Source organism: Alosa pseudoharengus, unplaced genomic scaffold, assembly GCF_046254945.1.
Source record: "Alosa pseudoharengus isolate Yale_2024_CS ecotype anadromous, Long Island Sound unplaced genomic scaffold, YU_APseudo_1.1 YU_APseudo_1.1_scf_10, whole genome shotgun sequence".
Taxonomy (NCBI): Eukaryota; Metazoa; Chordata; class Actinopteri; order Clupeiformes; family Clupeidae; genus Alosa; species Alosa pseudoharengus.
In genome coordinates this window covers 9,581,573-9,598,859 of record NW_027468565.1, presented here as the reverse complement: position 1 = coordinate 9,598,859, position 17,287 = coordinate 9,581,573, and the positions used below count along the sequence as shown (strand labels likewise).

Here is a 17,287-nt window from a genome sequence, read left to right as displayed (position 1 = left end):
GACAAGTTATCAATAGTTTTTATTGGACATTGGCACCTAGTGTGTTTTCCCAATATCAAGGCTGATTTTGACCTAAAATTATGGGACAATAGTAATGCAAAAAGGGGGGTTGACTTTGCAACTGTAGGGGTGCCACCTAAGGAGCAGCGCTAAAACAGTTACATGATAATGAAAATGTACAGTATTCATCAAATTCAGTGCTTCATCAGAATATGTACAGATGTCAAAACATCATATTCTTTGTTTCCTTTTCCATCTTTTCCAAGTTTATCTTTGGCTTGGTAGGTAGGTAACAAGCTTGCTTGATTTTTTTATGAAATGCCATAGGGACAATTAGATGTTAGTAACAGTTGTTGTACAGTTGTTAAATTGGAATGTAACATTGTAGGCTAAAGTCTGCAATGGTAAAATAGTCCTTCAAAAAGGATACTTTTTACTTTTATATACATTTCACAGCCTGCACTTTGTTACTTTCACTTGAGTAAAGAAGTTGAATCACTACTTATAGAGTCTTTTTTTTACAAATATCTGTACTTCTACTTGAGTATGGAAAGGGTGTAATTTTACCATCTCTGCATATTACCCATAATTTATCCTCTATTTTGAGCCTCTTTATTTACAAATAAATATGTTTTCCATGTGGAAAATACACTACTGGTCAAAAGTTTGGGGTGACTAAGAAATTTCCATTCAAATTTCCATTCTACTCCATAGAGAGAATACCAGCTGAGTTGCATTGTTTTTTTAATCAGGGCAGCAGTTTTTAGATTACATTATGTGCTTACATAATTGCAAAAGGGTTCTCGACTGTTGTAGAAAGAAATGGCTGATCTTTAATACAATATCTACATTGCCTATTATCAGCGACCATTCATGTTCCAAAGGCACATTCTGTTTAATCTGATATAATTTAAAAGGCTAATTTAGAGAACCCTTTTGCAATTATGTAAGCACATAATGTAATCTGAAAACTGCTGCCTGTCTACAGCCTTCTGGAGCCTGTCTACTTTATTTATGTATTTGTCTCTTGTCCTTTGCTGAAGTGATTTAGTGCAGCATGCTGCATGCCTCATCAGCACAGACTTGTCACTCATCAGCCATCAAATGTGCTTGAGAATTGATGTACACCATAGGAATGGAGCCTTTCTCTTACTTTCTCTGCACAACTGTATACTGTATACCGTATACGGTTCATACTGAATATCCATATTTATTCTGTTTTTCTTATAATATATTACTGTTAATACACTGCATATATATTATTTTTACTCTTATAATGTCACTGCTATTACACTGCACATATCTGTACTACATGTTGTTTGTTCATACTGCATAATTGTCCATATCTATTCTTATAAGGTTACTGCTAATATACTGCACATATTTGTAGTTAATTTATATTACTGTAAACCATCCCAACTTCTTAAATGTATACTATTGTCTACACTGCACATATATGTTATACTGTTTATGCACCACCTGCCTTGTATATCAAATTGCACTTTTCTGCTTTTTTGCTCTTCTGGTTAGACGCAAACTGCATTTTGTTGTCTCACTCTGCATAATGACAATAAAGTTGAATCTAATCTAATCTAATCAACTGAGATGTAATTTTTCCTTACTAAAAGTTAGTCTCCGCAGACAAAACACACACACACACACTTACAGGTGGCCTTGGGTGTTGGAATTTCTGTGGAAAAACGAACACAAAATCTGATAGGTAGGTTTATTCATGGATAACCTACCACGATGTCTAGGTGGTATGGGGTAATGCCCTGCATGCCTGTCTAACAATAATATGTAGGCCTATTGTCTTTCTGCGATGGGACGGTAATTGTGGAGACAAGTAATATATTGCTTTAAGGCAACCTTTTTGGGAATGACGGCTACCTGAGGGAAATCATATGGAGGGCTACTCATTTGAAATAAACAGACCCCTATAGGGAGAATAATCCTAACGCTTATAGACACCATGACATAGAGTTGACTGACCGAAAAGCGCTTATTGACGTTTATTATATGGATGCCTCCTTCACAAATCCACAGTGAGTCAAGTTTTATGATCTGTATTAAGTATTAAATCACAAAAGTTAAAGGTCATCCAATGAAGCATCTCCCCATTGTGTTCTGTGTGATTGGTGTGAAGACAGACAAACAAGTGATTTGTGGATTCGGCAATACCCTACAAAAGGAGAGGGACCATATGGAGTGTTCACCTATGACATTGTCAAAAATATGTCTGTAGCTTGCCGCCTTGCTGTCATGTTCTCCGTGCCTTTTGACCGAAATGTGCATGAGAATACTATTTTTATCAAAATTAAGTTGTGATGCTACTTTGCTGAAATAAATTTACTCAAGGAACAGCAATCTTTCAAGAGGATGGCAGCAAATGGTGGCGAGATTAGTTTTGAAGGTAAAGGTTACACCACTATCAAGGGAACCAAGACTCAGTTCTGGCGCATATACATGTTATCAGTAAGTAATATGAAGTGAAATAGTGAACTGTACTTTCAGAATTTAAGAATTAATAGAAAAAAAGCTTTAGTAGACTAATTTAGTGATAATGTTATTCAGTGTTAATATTAATTTGTTATTTTTCTCAAGATGAAAATGCTGTGGAGCCATGACCCTGTTTCTGTAAAGTCCATGTGCTTCATATGGTGTCAATTTAATGACTAATGTATAGAGAATCAAAACCCAGAATCTGAGAGCAAAAACTCAGAATGTGTAACCAAGACATAGCGTTCTGTAAACAAGAGCACTGTCATCTATGTCAAGATCTTATAAAAGTGTTTTTAAACACATCATATTTAAAACCGTTTAATTTTGTAAATTAAATTAAATTTCGTTAAAATTGTGTAAGTCAACCTCTCTTGCTATTCGCCTTATTCACCCGGCGGCCAGAACGAGGCTAAAGGGTACACTTGCCATTACACCTAAGTCCAGCAGATGGTGGTGGTAATGCACTCTGTTTGCAAACTGCCAAAAAAACTCACTGAAGTAGAATAGCAGGCCAGTGAACCCTTTTTTTTGGCAGTTTGCAAACAGAGTGAATAAGGCGATTTGGAGAGGTCCTACTCAGTTTCGGTTCTCTCAGTCTCACTCTCATTTCTGAAAGATTCTTGCTTGAGTTTTGGTATGGATTTGACAGCAAGTGGGTGGGATGGGACTCCAAAATGTCTTTCCATAGGTGGTAGTTAAACTCAAGACAGCATACCAGTAGCATACCAGCCAAATGCTCTAAACTCTACTCCACAGAACAAGCAGATGAAACCATGATACATATAATGTATGTGTGTGTGAGGGATGATACATGTCGATAGAAGATCACAGAGGTCACAAAATGGCTCATTTAAGGATTCAAGGAAGCTTTATTGTCATTCCTACATTGTCATAGCCTGGAAATCCAGACCCAAATCAAGAAAGATTTAGGGTTTGGCTATTGGTGCGTTCATGGCACCTGGGAATATCAGGGCCTGCCCTGTGATTGGGTGATTCTCCAACTATGGTACTTTTTCTGTCCTTGACATATATTTAAAAAAATAAAAAACATTTCTACTTTTTTATTTTTTTCACACTTACTACATATTTAGGGGAACCTATATATAAAAAATCATTGTTCAATTATGTTGTTTTTTATAAAATATAAGACATTTTATATGCGTTTTTTACTATTTTGCCTCTGTCCCTAGGCCAGACTTTGGGTCTTCGACCTTATCTCACTTAAAATCTAATACTGATATAATTTTAAATTCAAACAGAAAGTATGCATTATAACCCAATTCATTCAAATCTACTATTTGTTTTTATATTTCTTTTCGATTTGGCATATTTTAAACATGTTAAACACTTGTCCCTTGGGTTCACCGTCATTTCCACACCTCTGCATAAAATGCAATCCCAGGCTCAGTATTCTAGATTTGTATACTCATTAACCATAGCAACTGACACTCCAGAGGGATCCACATGGCTGAATGAAAGAATGATCCCAGCAGAGGTTAATACATAGGAGATATATCAAGGTAAATATGAGAAATACCGCGAGTATGTTTATTGTACGTCATTTCTGAACCGCTCATAATTCATTCCGATGGGAAAAATTCTGGATTTTTACCATTTCATTAGGTGTAATTTGAGATTATTTAATGCTAACTCTAAAACTAACACTAACAGGCTAGTCAATCATGAGATATTAGAGGGAAAGTGGGAAAATGTCATTTCCACGACCGTCTTTTCCACATCTGTCTCCATGGTAGTGATAGGTAGACAGGTTGGCTTGTTTTTGTTCGGTTGTGGAAATGACCATTGCTTTTGCCATTGTCTGGAAAAATGTCAAAAAATACATATTATTCCATAAAAATCAGCACAGCCAACTTCAGGGCAGGTATCTAGGCATACTGGGGAAACAAATTATGCCAGTAATATTTTAATTAAAAATGTTTCATTTTCTGAAAATGTTCAGGTCCAAAAAGTACCATAGTTGGAGAATCACCCGATTACGTTATTTTTCCCACTGCGAGTGTTCATGTGCTCACAACAAACAAAACTAATCTTAAATAAACAACCATATTTGCTTAAGAATATGGTGTAAGACACTTGTGAAAGAAGGATATGCAGCTTTCAAGTAACAAAAACGGCACATTCCCAAGTTCACATTAAAACTGTTGGACATGAAAGGCCACATGGACTACAAACTAACTACAACGTGACGACAAGCCCTCAACTCGCCAACTCTGTTATGGTCCGTTCATGGCACCTGGCATTAGGGCTTCGGGCTTGAACCCAGAGGGTTGCCAGTTTGATCTCCAACCATGTAGGAAAAATGTGGGCGGGGGAAGTGGTTAAGCAATGCTCTACCATGCCCACATCCAAGAGCCCTTGAGCAAGACACCTAACCCCTCACTGATCCTGCTGTAGCAGGCAGCTCAGTGCTCCGGGTTAGTGTGTGCTTCACCTCACTGTGTGTTTCACTAATTCACGGATAGGATAAATGCAGAGACCAAATTTCCCTCATGGAATCAAGAGTATCTACATCTATACGAACTGTTGGAAATGAAAGGCCACATGGACTACAAACGAACTACAATGTGACGACAAAAGTGAAGATGAGCCCCTAACTGGGCAACTCGTGTAGCAAAATCTAGCCCCAGTTTCCCACCTCTGATTCCAAGAAGTTACGTTTTTTACTGGGAAAAAGTTTTTTCCGACGCCCATGAACGCACTGTTAGCAAAATCTAGCCCCAGTGGCCGCCTCTTATGTTCCCGTTCCCGTAGCCCCATTGCCCGCCATTAAATCAGATTATTCCCACATGAAGTGACGTGAATGATGATGTTTTTTCACTGGGAAAAGGGTTTTTCCCGTGCCCATGAACGCACCGGTACTGACTGATTCCGGACTTCGACGTTGCAGTGCTGTTGTCGTCTGTTTAGCTCGCCTCTGGCCCGCCTATATCAGATACACTGATGTGATTGGTGCAGCTCAGCTCCAAGGGCATGGGTAATAATTGCCTGCATTACATGCATTAGTGATTGCCTGAGTGACTCGCTGAGCAAATTCATATTGTGCTCTCGCAAGAACTGTTACCCTGGATTTCCAGCGAATTTAATAATCAGGTCCCGGTTGATTAAACAAAGCAAAGCACACCTCCCTCTCCAATAAATATAAATACTTAAAACTAAGTAAAACAAACAAAAATAGGTAAAACAAATATAAGAAATACAAAATATGGGTAAAACAAATGTAAAATAAACGTATGTGGCCTATACTACATCTCCCAGAATACCGTGTGCATGGGCTGGAGATTTATAAATGGGTATAAATGATCAAAATAGGTATTTCTGCACAATTCAATGCATCTTAGACATGGTCCCTGAGGTCCATCATAGAAACTTTGAGAATTTGAACAGTTTAAAAATGAAAGTATGCATCAGGTTAGGTTTGAACCTTCTTGTCACTTTCACTTGACTTACCAAGTGTGCAGTCTGAGATAGTAGATATGAGGATGCGCCTGAAAAAAAAACCATGAAGCTTAGGGCAACCACAATATACAGGTGTACATCATTTACCTGATTGGCCAGACAGGTGACGAGAGGAAGAAGATGCCACAAAGTGCATTTGAAAGGATGAGAAGTGGATAAACTCTTAGAAGACAAATGTCAAGGGACCAGAGAGGTTTAATTATTTTTACATTTACAATCCTACGAGTGCCTGGATATGGAATTGTTTCCTTCTCCTTGTTAATGAACAATTGCATAACAATGTTTGACTACCTGGCCAAGTTAGAGACAAGACACATTATGTCTCAGGCGGGTTTTGAACCTGGGTCTCCTGGGCTGCAGGTGAATGACTCTGAGAGTATATCACAATTCATGTATGCTGACTGTCAAAATTGTTTACTTTTCTGAAATTTTGTTGTGCTGATTATGTGTATAAACTGTTTTTATGTTGGGGCCTTTAAGTTTGCATGATGCTGATGTTGGCCACTTAATCATCAGCGGCCACTTCCTTGTAATATTCAATGACTCAAAGAAGCAGATGAATGCAAATATTACAACGATGCAATAAGTTTGAGTCTAGGCTTCACTGGTGTAAAACATTAATTATCATAGCACCACCTATAGGCGCAGTACCTCAGGTTTGGGGGTTTGAGCCAACGGGGGAGTTTCACATTCCTGGGTCTTACGGTTTTTGCTGCACAATCACTTTTGGCGGAGAAAAATAAGACCTATAAACCTATAATCAGCACAAAAACAATAGGGTTCCTGCAGCTGTTCTGCTTGGACCCCTATAAATAGTGTCAACCACCCAACAAAATATATGTTAAGTTTGAGTGCAACTAATATGCACTGATAATGATACGAGCTTTTCTGTCATCATATTTAATTGTCACTATTTTAATGTCTTGAATGATTCTTCTGAAATGGATTTATTTATGGTATGATTATATTTACTCCCTACCAACAGGCGGCACTGTCGAGGCTTGATAGTGGAAGGGGACGCCTAACGGTAAATAAACAACATAGGCGTTGTTACCGCTTACACTTCTCCATCAGGTAGCAAAGCTAGATTAATTTGCGGCTTTCTGACCAAGACAACTTTTATCTTCGCCAGAAATTTTCTGTTTAATATTCACAGATGCCGCGACGTGTAAATAAGAGGTTTGGGCCCGTGATTATTTAGGCTTAAGTAGGTACACGTTAGTTGCTTGCATTTGTTTAACTAGAAGCTAGCTGCTAGAGCTTTCCAGCTGGGTGGCTGACTGACTGGCTGGCTGGCTAGCTGGCTTGTTGAGAGGTGTAACGTTAACGTGAGGTCTTGAAAAATAGCAAGGCTACGTTGTCGCTAACTGGCGTTAATCAGCGTGAGCCTAAACACCCTTAAGTAGCGTTAAATATTTAAAAGTGTTGCTGTCCATGGATTTAAACATCGAAAGTTGTCAGTGCGAACTGGCTTTTCGTTTTTATTGAGCAATTAGTCAACATAGCGGTGGTGTTTCCCCGTGGCTTTTGCAGTAGCCTAGCTAGCTATTCAGTAGTTTGACGCTGTCAAACTAATTACCTAGCTGGTTGTCTATTTAGTTTCTTTGATAATAACTGATTTTAAAACGACCATTTGTGTTGTCATTGAAATATCCACTACATCTTCGGAATAACCAAGTATGGGAATGTGCCTTCCTTGTCTGGGTGGAGCTGCAGAGGACGTGGTGGATACGCCAGATCCAGTAAGTTCTGCAAGCCTTGAGGCATCTTAATGTTACGGTAGAGCATCCTAGCAGTCTTAAAACATACCGAATTGTTCATCTCTATTAAATCAGAATAAAGTTAGTCGAGACCAGCATTACATGATGAGATTTCTTACCTTTTAATACACCGGTTCGTTAAGCTTAGAGCGTTGTGAAGCTTTATTGTTTACATGACAACCCTTTTTCTTTCAAGCACCATGACTTGAATTACACCACGTCTGGTTTGTCAATGCAAGGATGTGGAAAGATTTGGCTTTGTACATGAGTGCTGCTTGTTCTGTAGGAAGATTTAACATATTTAACTGAGATCAGAGTAGTCCAATGGAGATGCTATTTCTATCCTTACGAAAAAGAACTATAGTAATACTATAAGAATTCTATGGTAGTGTAATACTTCTGTGATGTTCTGTAATACCTCTATAATATCCTTAGCTGCTATTGTGTTTCTATGGTAGTCTTAGTAGTACTTCATGGGCAACATACGGCCCGCGGGCCACATCCGGCCCGTGGGCTTTCCCTGACCGGCCCGCGTAAGGTCCGTGAAAGAACAATAGTCAAGAGCCTAGCATAGAGATAATGCATGCAAATCAATATCGTTGTTTTTATTTTGAAAGCGACTGCTATTTGTACGCCCATGCATTTGTGCGTGGATGCATACGACGTACACACCCTCACTGATGTGCTGGTGAATTTATGCTTCTGCGTCGACACAATGTAGTTGCCTTTACGTCGGCGTAAACCTTTCAAAGTTTTGTGTATCTTATGTCTGCGTCGCTCACCACCGCAAAGGTTGTTAGAACGAACTCCTACTGCTGCTCGTTGGCGATACGAAGTGTTCATTTCAAAACGTCACTGGCAGATAGACAGTTTACAATCGGATAACCCCGTAATTGTAACCAAAATATGTCTGAGTTTATTTGCAAAGCTTATGTTAGCGAACTAGTATGATGCTACTACCCACAGGTTGCTTGAAGCAGCCGGCTCAACACACAGAGCGAGTTGACCAATCACAGTTATGTGCATAAAGTTAAAGCAAAAACATAGCCTACATTTTTTAAATAGTTTTCTTTGTGCATGTTGATTAACTAATGACAGCCTACTATTGTCTGCTCCACATTTTCGTAGTCTAATTCTGCATAGTTAATTTAATGATGCAATGATTTAATGATGAAATATTGCTGAGTGTTGATGAAATGGTGGCACAGGCCTATCGGTTGTACTGACTCCTTCACATTTTCATGACCTAGCCTAATTATATAGATATTGTAGTACTTTTTTTATATCAGTCTTTGAAAACTGAAAAAAAATGTCAATGTCAAAAAATCTTTTTCGAGAATGAGGATTAAATACTGGACATAGATTAAATATTGCTGTTTTTCCTTTGTCTCCCTCACATTTTCATCTGTTCTTACGACTAGTAAACAAAACCATATGATTTACTTAATGTTATACAAGAACAGAATAGAATTGAACAGAATTGAGTTCAGACTTGAGTTCGGTATTTTGGGTCCGGCCCTCCTCAACAGTCCCAGTTTGTCATGTGGCCCCTTGGGGAAATTAGTTGCCCACCCCTGTTCTATAGTATGTCCGAGCATTTTATTATAGTAATCTCATAGGAATACTATATGTATGCCTATAGTATTCCTATTAGATTACTATAATATTTTATTCCAAAATACTACAAGATTACTATAGTTCTTTTTCATAAAGGTAATCTATAATCTTTAGTCATCTGCAAGCAGAGCACAGAGTCAGTTATTGTACCACAAACAGGGTGTATTCGACTATCCATGTTGGCTTAATATTTAGCTGAAAGTGCGTTCTCCTGAGCTGATGATCTCTTAGATAAGCTTATATAGATAAACATTTGCTTTCACTTGATTGCTTTACCTGTCAATGGGTGATATATTTATGACATGCTGTTGCTGTACAAAGCCATAGCCTAGTAATTGGTGGTTTATTTGGTGGTTGTTTACCATTTGTTTTGTGTGTGTGTGTGTGTGTGTGTGTGTGTGTTTATTTCACAGGAAACTAGAAGACGTCAGCTAGCAGAAGCGGCAGAGAAAAGACAGAAAGAGGTACGTGGACGCCAGCATCACAACGCCAGCATCACATGTGGCCATCTCTAGCTCTCCCGTCAGCAGTCTGCCAGCTGGTGCTGTCCCTCACAGGCCGATGCTGCTCTGCTAACGCTAGGCTAGCTCTCACTTTCTCTGTGTGTCTCACCAAGCAAGGCGTGTGATTGATTCTCAGTCCAATAGTCATCTAACCCAGGGGCAGTTGTACTGCTTTTTCTCTGTAAAAGTTGTCGTTTATCTCACAAATGTAGTGGTGTATGGTATGATTTACTTAAAAGCAGGAAATAATTTAAATGGGGTCAAAACGATCTATTATTCTTATTCCTTGGTTTGTCTTATTTGTTGCTCTGTCTTTGGGAATATATACACTCACAAACTTCTCACAGTCTTCTACAGGTGCTCCTGTAAGTCTACCAAAACATCTCTCTCTCTCTCTCTCTGTCTCTCTGACAATGTACTATTTAATGTTCAAACTCCACATTTCAGTACTACACAGTTCAGTCTTTTCAGTTATTTTATTCATTTTCTAACCCATACAATGTGTTTCCAAAACAAATCTCATATTTTTGTTTACAGTGTCTTTAAGAAACTGGTTGTAGATTGTATGTCTGTTTTAGATAAGAAATAGGCATTGCACCTGAGAATGGGCTCGATCTTCACATGTTTCACAGTGAATGACTTTAAGGCCCCTGACCTTGTCTGGATGGCTCTCTGCTCTCTGACTTCTGCTACTTCTGGCCTGATGTGACCCTGTCAGCTACCTTGGACATGCCACTTGCGCATGCTGAATAACCCCCAGATTCCCCACTCCAAAAATCAGTCACAACCGCAGCCCCCCAGCCTGCCCTTCTCTTCTACTGCTGTGCTTGTTTTCTACTTCCGAGGCAACTCTAATTTTTGTCTCCCTTTCTCTGCCTTGCCTCAGTCTCTTCTGTGTTATGAATAAAGACATCTAAGCCCCGAGCCGTCTCGGCGCCTCTGTACAATTCTGGCAGCTTCTTTTATCACCTCTGTGCCACAGAGATACTTCCTACAGCGACTTCGCCGAGCGCGCCACCGAGCCGCCCACACTGCCGCGTAAGTAGTTTGGATGGACGCGGCCATTTCTCCCCCAACCGGGCACCCTTTCTGACCTGGCTGATCCTTTCTTCCCCCTACACCTCACAGCACCCCCTACAGGCTGGGTTGTGCACATAAAGCGGTCACAAAAGGGGCCCATTCTTCTTGCGCTTCCACAGGTGGAGGTGTGGAGTGTGGCATCAGGAGTCATTGTCAAATCTATTATGGTTGTGATGCTCCATCCAGTCATTGTGATGTGTCCCTGAGACTGCGCTGTTGATCACAGTGTGACATCAGCCACGTCCTCTTCACTGCTGTGAATTATTTCACATTCACAAGTTCCTCTGCTTACTTCCTCTTCGCTGAGGTTGTAGCTTCCTGTGCCCAGGAGTCAGTTGGTGTAAGGCCTCATGTTCGCACAGACACCACACAGTGTCCCTGCTTCACTGAATGCTCTGAGCCATGTTCCCAGCCATGTCCATATTCACCACACATACTCATGCCCCCACTGCCTTGACAGCCTAATGGAGTTTGTGGGTGATCTCGGCTAATGGCCATGTGAGCTTCAGTTGCTCTCCACATCCCTGCTGCTGTGAACACACTGTGGCTCAACATAATGGCTGCATCAGTGGGCGACCTAGGTTTGATCCACATGAACCACAGTTGCTCTCTGTATTACATCTGTACACTGTAAAGGCTTAGTGTGTGTGTGTGTGTGTGTGTGTGTGTGTGTGTGTGTGTGTGTGTGTGTGTGTGTGTGTGTTTGCTGGCTGGTTACATGGTATTAAGATGCCGCTCTGCTTTGCACATGAGCACTGCATACCCAGCATGCCTTTGAAGCACGAGATATGCAGCTGAAAAATCCCTCTCTCTCTCTCTCTCTCTCTCTCTCTCTCTCTTTCACTCTCTCATTCATTCTGTCTCTCTCTCTCTCTGTGTGCTTGAGACAGAGAGGGTAAAATAATAAGGCTTTTTGTACATGTGAGAAACATAAGAGAAGAATATCTTCATAAGGCATAATAGAGGCAGTCAGAGTTTTGCCTTGAGATAATAAGGCCATGCTTCATTCCACGCACTTAACACCTTAATGGTCCTGGACTGAAGACTTCCTGAAAGATTGCCCACTGTTGCATCCAGTGTTAAGACTTTTAAGCCCCATACCACCAATGACCTCCAGTGTGTATGTTTGAGTATTTGATGTCAGCTGATGAGGACGTGGTTTGACACTACTTACATAGGACCGCCAAAGCCAGATGGCAGACACTATAAAACACAAAGTGCCCATGTGTTTATAACTCAAATAGTTGCTGAGCCACATGTTTTCATTTGAGGTAATCTTCTGTATTGGATAGGTGGTGAGATGCTACGGTTCAAAGCTGATGCTTCCTTAGCAAGTGTAGAGTCGGTTTATGTTTGGACAGGCAGAGAAGGTGACTTGTTTCAGATTTGTTTGGAGAGCTGTTTACAATAGCAGTACATTGTATTTTGAGTGAACCTTTCAAGGATACTTCAGGAAAAAAATAAACACATAAATCAAACTCAGGATCTGAGCATTGAATCGCAAGGTCAGATTATTAAGTTAACCAAAGTGCATCACAGTGAACAATAACATACAGAAACATGAAGGAACAAAGTAGAAAAAACAAGCACAAGGACTGAAGCCCCATATTAGGATTGAGATAGAGGAGAGAGGAATGGGCGATGAGACGGCGTACACAGCGTACAGAGTTCAATATGCTGTCTGAATAATTCATCTGAGTTGATGAGACTGAGGGCTGAGGGCCTTTGGCAAAGAATCCCAGAGCTGTGGTGTGCAGTGACTGAAAGCCGTGATACGTGATAAGCTGACGGCCATTGATTGATTGGCTGGCTGGGTGGTTGGTTGGATTATTCATTTACTTATTGATTTGGAGTACACACTGTCTCTGTGAAGGAATTTAGAAATAATGGGTTACACTTTACTTGACAGTATCAACATAAGAGTGACATGACACTGTCATGAACGAGTCATAAACAAGTCATAAACGTTTATGACAACACTTCTGTTATTAAGTGACATTCGTTTTTTGTCATAACAAATTAGGGTAAGGGTTAGAGGTTAGGGTTAGGGTTCATGTGTCATGTGTTCATGACAGTCTCATGTCACTCTTATGTCGATACTGTGTTACCAAATAAGGCATCATTAATGTCCTATATGCATCCTATTGCCACTGAACTTTTTATTTTACTTCTTGACTCCTTGTGTGTTTGTATGCTATATTGTTTTGTTGGAGAGTGTGAAGTTATTCACAATTGTTCAACTATTGTAGTATGCTGCTCAGTTAGTATGAAAAAATCCAGATAATCATGGACTACGACTAACAGACAGTCAGACCCAATTACAATACCCTCTTCCCCCTACTGGTGGAGGGTATTAAGCTAAATTAATCTTGTGTATGGTTATCCAGTGACAGTGTTTTCGTTCTTACTCAGAACTGTGACATTTGATTTAATCATGAATCTTTATGAGCAAAGTCAGCAATATTGGCATGGATCGAGAGCCAGGAGCTGACATGTCTGGTTAGGTTTTTATAAAGCACCTTGCTACTGTACATGTGTATTGCACATCAGTGTAGTGATTAGCTTAGCCCAAAGGTGTGTTCTGCATGTGATGCCTCTGAGGTTGTGCAAGAGCCCACACTCAGAGCTGCAGCAGAGACACCTTCAGTCCAGCAGGAGATCGGAGTTCCCATGCACTCACTTGTTATTGTTTTGTAACCTGTTTTTTAGTCTCCTAATGGAGTCTAGTTTTAAGTTTCTGATGTTGCCAAGATTCACTAATACTCCATAGGGATCGTTTGTCGGACTATTGGAATTGATGCCCATACAAGTATCAATAATCTTAGATTTTCATAATAGTCCAGACGAAAATTATTTTCACAATCAGGGTAAATAAGCACTTGACATTTTCCGCATAAACGTCTGTGTACCTCAGAATAAGGTTTATATTGAATAACTGTATGTTGTTATTAATGACTAGACTTAGGTGCTAGACTTACAAGTGCTAAAATACCATTTGTTGGCATAAAACACATCTTTCAGTCATTTTCATCCTCAAATTGATGTTTAATTTTAGAAGTACACCAGTTTAACACATCATATTAACAGTGTCACTTTGGGTAGAAAACTAGACCACACTAGGACATTCTGTGATTATGATATGTTACAATTGTGATGCCGAAGAAAGAAGAAATTGTGATGCCGAAGAAAGAAGAAATTATCACAATAGGCTTTGTGCACTAGCGTAGTGACAAACTTCTTTCTTAACGTTTCTTAAAACTGTGGGCGGCTCTAAGGAGCACAGCTGTGTGCCATTCTGTTTGGCTTCAAGTCGATGTAACAGCGATTTGAGCTTCCACCTTTTTTCTAAAAATGCCAACCTTCATGCAGAGACGGCAGGATTTTCTGTGACGGCACACATTTTGGTACAACTGAAGATTGGATAAATAAACGTACAGAAGGCCTTGTAAAACAAAGTGCTTACCCTGATTTTGAAACTACACACTTCTTAATGAAAGCATGAAACTTGCTACAATTTTACACTTTGGGGCCCCAAATGTTTCCAAAAATGAAGCCATTGCAAAAGCATTGTCACTGCCATGATGACCATTTTATTCTCCGTCATAACTGAATAATGCATTTTGCTAGTGTTTTGTAGCTGATTAGAGCTCATCTCAGGTCGACAGTTCTGTATAATAATTTTTTTATTCTAATATTTGAGATTCTAGATTTTTTGATTTCCATTAGCAGTAACCAGTAATCATCAATATTAGAATAATCAAGATTAAAACTAAAAAAAGGCTTGAAGTATTTCATTTTATGCATATTGAATCTAGTGAACTGAACTGAATTGAAATTGTAGTTTTTGAAATAAATTACGGGGAAGTTTTTTGAGATGCACCTTTATCTCCTGAACCAAATGTGATGGAAAATAATAGGTGACGTCCACCCCTGTATTTCATGGTCAAGGATTATAGTGACCATATTCAGATACCTTATTCACCCTCTTAATTTTAGTTACAACACATCTTATGGTTCCGCAGACCTCCAACCGAGGAGTCAAGAACCCGGAAGCACTTGAGAGGAAAAAGAGGAAACAAGAAGAGATGGAGAAGCAGACCGTGATGGGCACGTCTCCGTCAGGGGGAGGGGGGCTCAAGGTAAGCGTTCGTCTTCCTCCTGTTCCTAACCATCATTATCGTCATCGTCCAACTCATTTATTAAGCTGTTTGTTTCTCTACCTCACCTGGAAGCACACTAAATATAAATATAAAACTCACCAATCAACAATCAACAAATGAACACTTATTGTAGTCATAGTACTGTAGTTATAGATTGTTTGTAGAGTTGATGCATGATGTTATATTATTTTAAGATAATATCTTTTGAAAATTATGGAAGCCCGTTTGCGCCACATAAATATAATAATCTCATTATTGTGAGATACTATCTCGTTATTCTGACATAGTATCTCATTATTGTGAGATAGTATCTCATTATTCTGACATAGTATCTCATTATTCTGACATAGTATCTCGTTATTGTGACTTAGTATCTCGTTATTGTGAGATAGTATCTCATTATTCTGACATAGTATCTCGTTATGTCTCGTTATTGTGACATAGTATCTCGTTATTGTGAGATAGTATCTCATTATTGTGAGATAGTATCTCGTTATTCTGAAATATTTCGCTATGACTAAATAGGAAATGCTTTGCCCCTTATATTTCCGTGGTCATTCAAGATGGATTCGATTATTGAAAACTATTTTCGACGTGGTTTTACAAACACTGAGATACAAACGCTTTTACATGAAGAGCATAATATTGAAATAAGCCTCCGCACTTTACAGAGAACCTTGCAAAGAAAGCACCTCTGGCGTTGGCGCAATAAAACTGATGTTGCTTAAGTTGCAGAGTTCATCCATCAGCAACTCCAGACTTCGGGTCAATTGCATGGCTATAGATGGATGCACCAGAAGTGCTGGATGGCTGGCATAATTATGGACCGAGAAACTGTCCGTTTGTTGTTAAGACTAATGGATGGTGGTGGCGTAGATTTGCGAGCAAGACACCGCTTGAGACGCCGTGTGTATGTCAGTCTCAGAATAACGAGATACTATTATCTCACAATAACGAGATACTATCTCACAATAACGAGATAATATGTCAGAATAATGACATAGTATCTCACAATAATGAGATATAATAGATCAGAATTTTTTTTTATGTGGCGCAAACGGGCTTCCATAGAAAATAATACTAACTTGACACTGTTTTTTAGTGGCAGATGGGCTGATCTGAAGACACCTCTTGTGGTTTAAGGACATTGGACATCGCATCGGCCAATACAAACAGTGTGGCAGTCAACTTGAGGGTGTTTTTTTTTTTCCTTTTTTGTTTGTTTTTTGTTAAAATGTTCATACATAAGCTAGTCAGAGCAGTTGCATCTAGAGCATCTAAAACTAGCCAAGCTGGAAGTGTGATTACTCGCCATAGCCTCTTGATTGGCTGAAGTGCATCAGTGGGCAGACCCTGTCTATATTGCCAAGGTGTACCAGCCAATGAGGTGCTCGAGCAACTGACTGCTAACAGTGAGTAGCAGGTTGCAAAAAGCTCTGCCAGGTGAAGAAACATTGCTACACATAACTACTGTTTATCGCAATGCAGCTCTCTCACACACACAAACACATGCTCAAACAATCTCCTTGAAAGGTTGTACAATGGTGCTTCTGTCACATCACATTGGTTTGAATGCTTTTGTGCTTGTGTGATAATTTATATAGATATGTATTTCCTGGGAGTCCATGGCTCTTTCGAGTGATTTAGCATGATTGGAAGTCACCTATACCACACATATGTAAGAAAACACTTTTATGGCAAGCCCAAGATTGTTGGAGGATCATTGTTGGTTGGTGTCAGACCAGTTTTGCTGAGATTTATTGATTGTCTTTAATGTTTAATTATTCCTCATAGTGCAATGTAAGTTATTTTGTCTCGAGTTTGAAAGGTAGGGCATGTTTGTTTGTTTGCATCATAGTTTGATGTTATTTAATAGAAGGCATTGGATAAAATGAAAGGTTTTCACCATTGAGAAGTGTTTGTTGTACACATTCATTATGTTCACTTTTCACCATTTACCATTTACTAATACAATTCACTTTTTGACTAGTGAAGTCATGTTTAACAGGTTGAAATGAAGTTGCCTCATACTGCATATTTCTATTTACTCATGTGTGGCAGTGTGCTTTTCGTTCACAAAACGGCAGCATTTTGGTCATCTGTCCAAATGCCTTACTGTATTTCAGGATGAACCTAACCTTAGGTTCAGAATGGATTAAAAACCTTTGACCAGGAAGTACAGCTTGTA

At 39.4% G+C, this 17,287-nt stretch overlaps 1 protein-coding gene across 1 annotated transcript; it reads left to right on the top strand.

The window, feature by feature from the left end:
• The first annotated feature begins 7,034 nt into the window (after positions 1-7,034).
• On the top strand, positions 7,035-17,287 carry svip (small VCP interacting protein). Its single transcript, XM_076262876.1, has 4 exons — positions 7,035-7,721; positions 9,770-9,820; positions 14,962-15,078; positions 16,202-17,287. The coding sequence occupies exons 1-4, from the start codon at positions 7,659-7,661 to the stop codon at positions 16,214-16,216; spliced, it is 246 nt and encodes an 81-aa protein (XP_076118991.1). The 5' UTR covers positions 7,035-7,658; the 3' UTR covers positions 16,217-17,287.

What these genes read in the sequence shown, in the direction of transcription:
- svip (XM_076262876.1), top strand. Translation starts at nt 7,659, where the DNA reads ATGGGAATGTGCCTTCCTTGTCTGGGTGGAGCTGCAGAGGACGTGGTG. An exon ending in TGGTGGATACGCCAGATCCA is followed by an intron (nt 7,722 to 9,769) that starts GTAAGTTCTGCA and finishes TTTATTTCACAG; the next exon opens with GAAACTAGAAGACGTCAGCT. An exon ending in CAGAGAAAAGACAGAAAGAG is followed by an intron (nt 9,821 to 14,961) that starts GTACGTGGACGC and finishes ATGGTTCCGCAG; the next exon opens with ACCTCCAACCGAGGAGTCAA.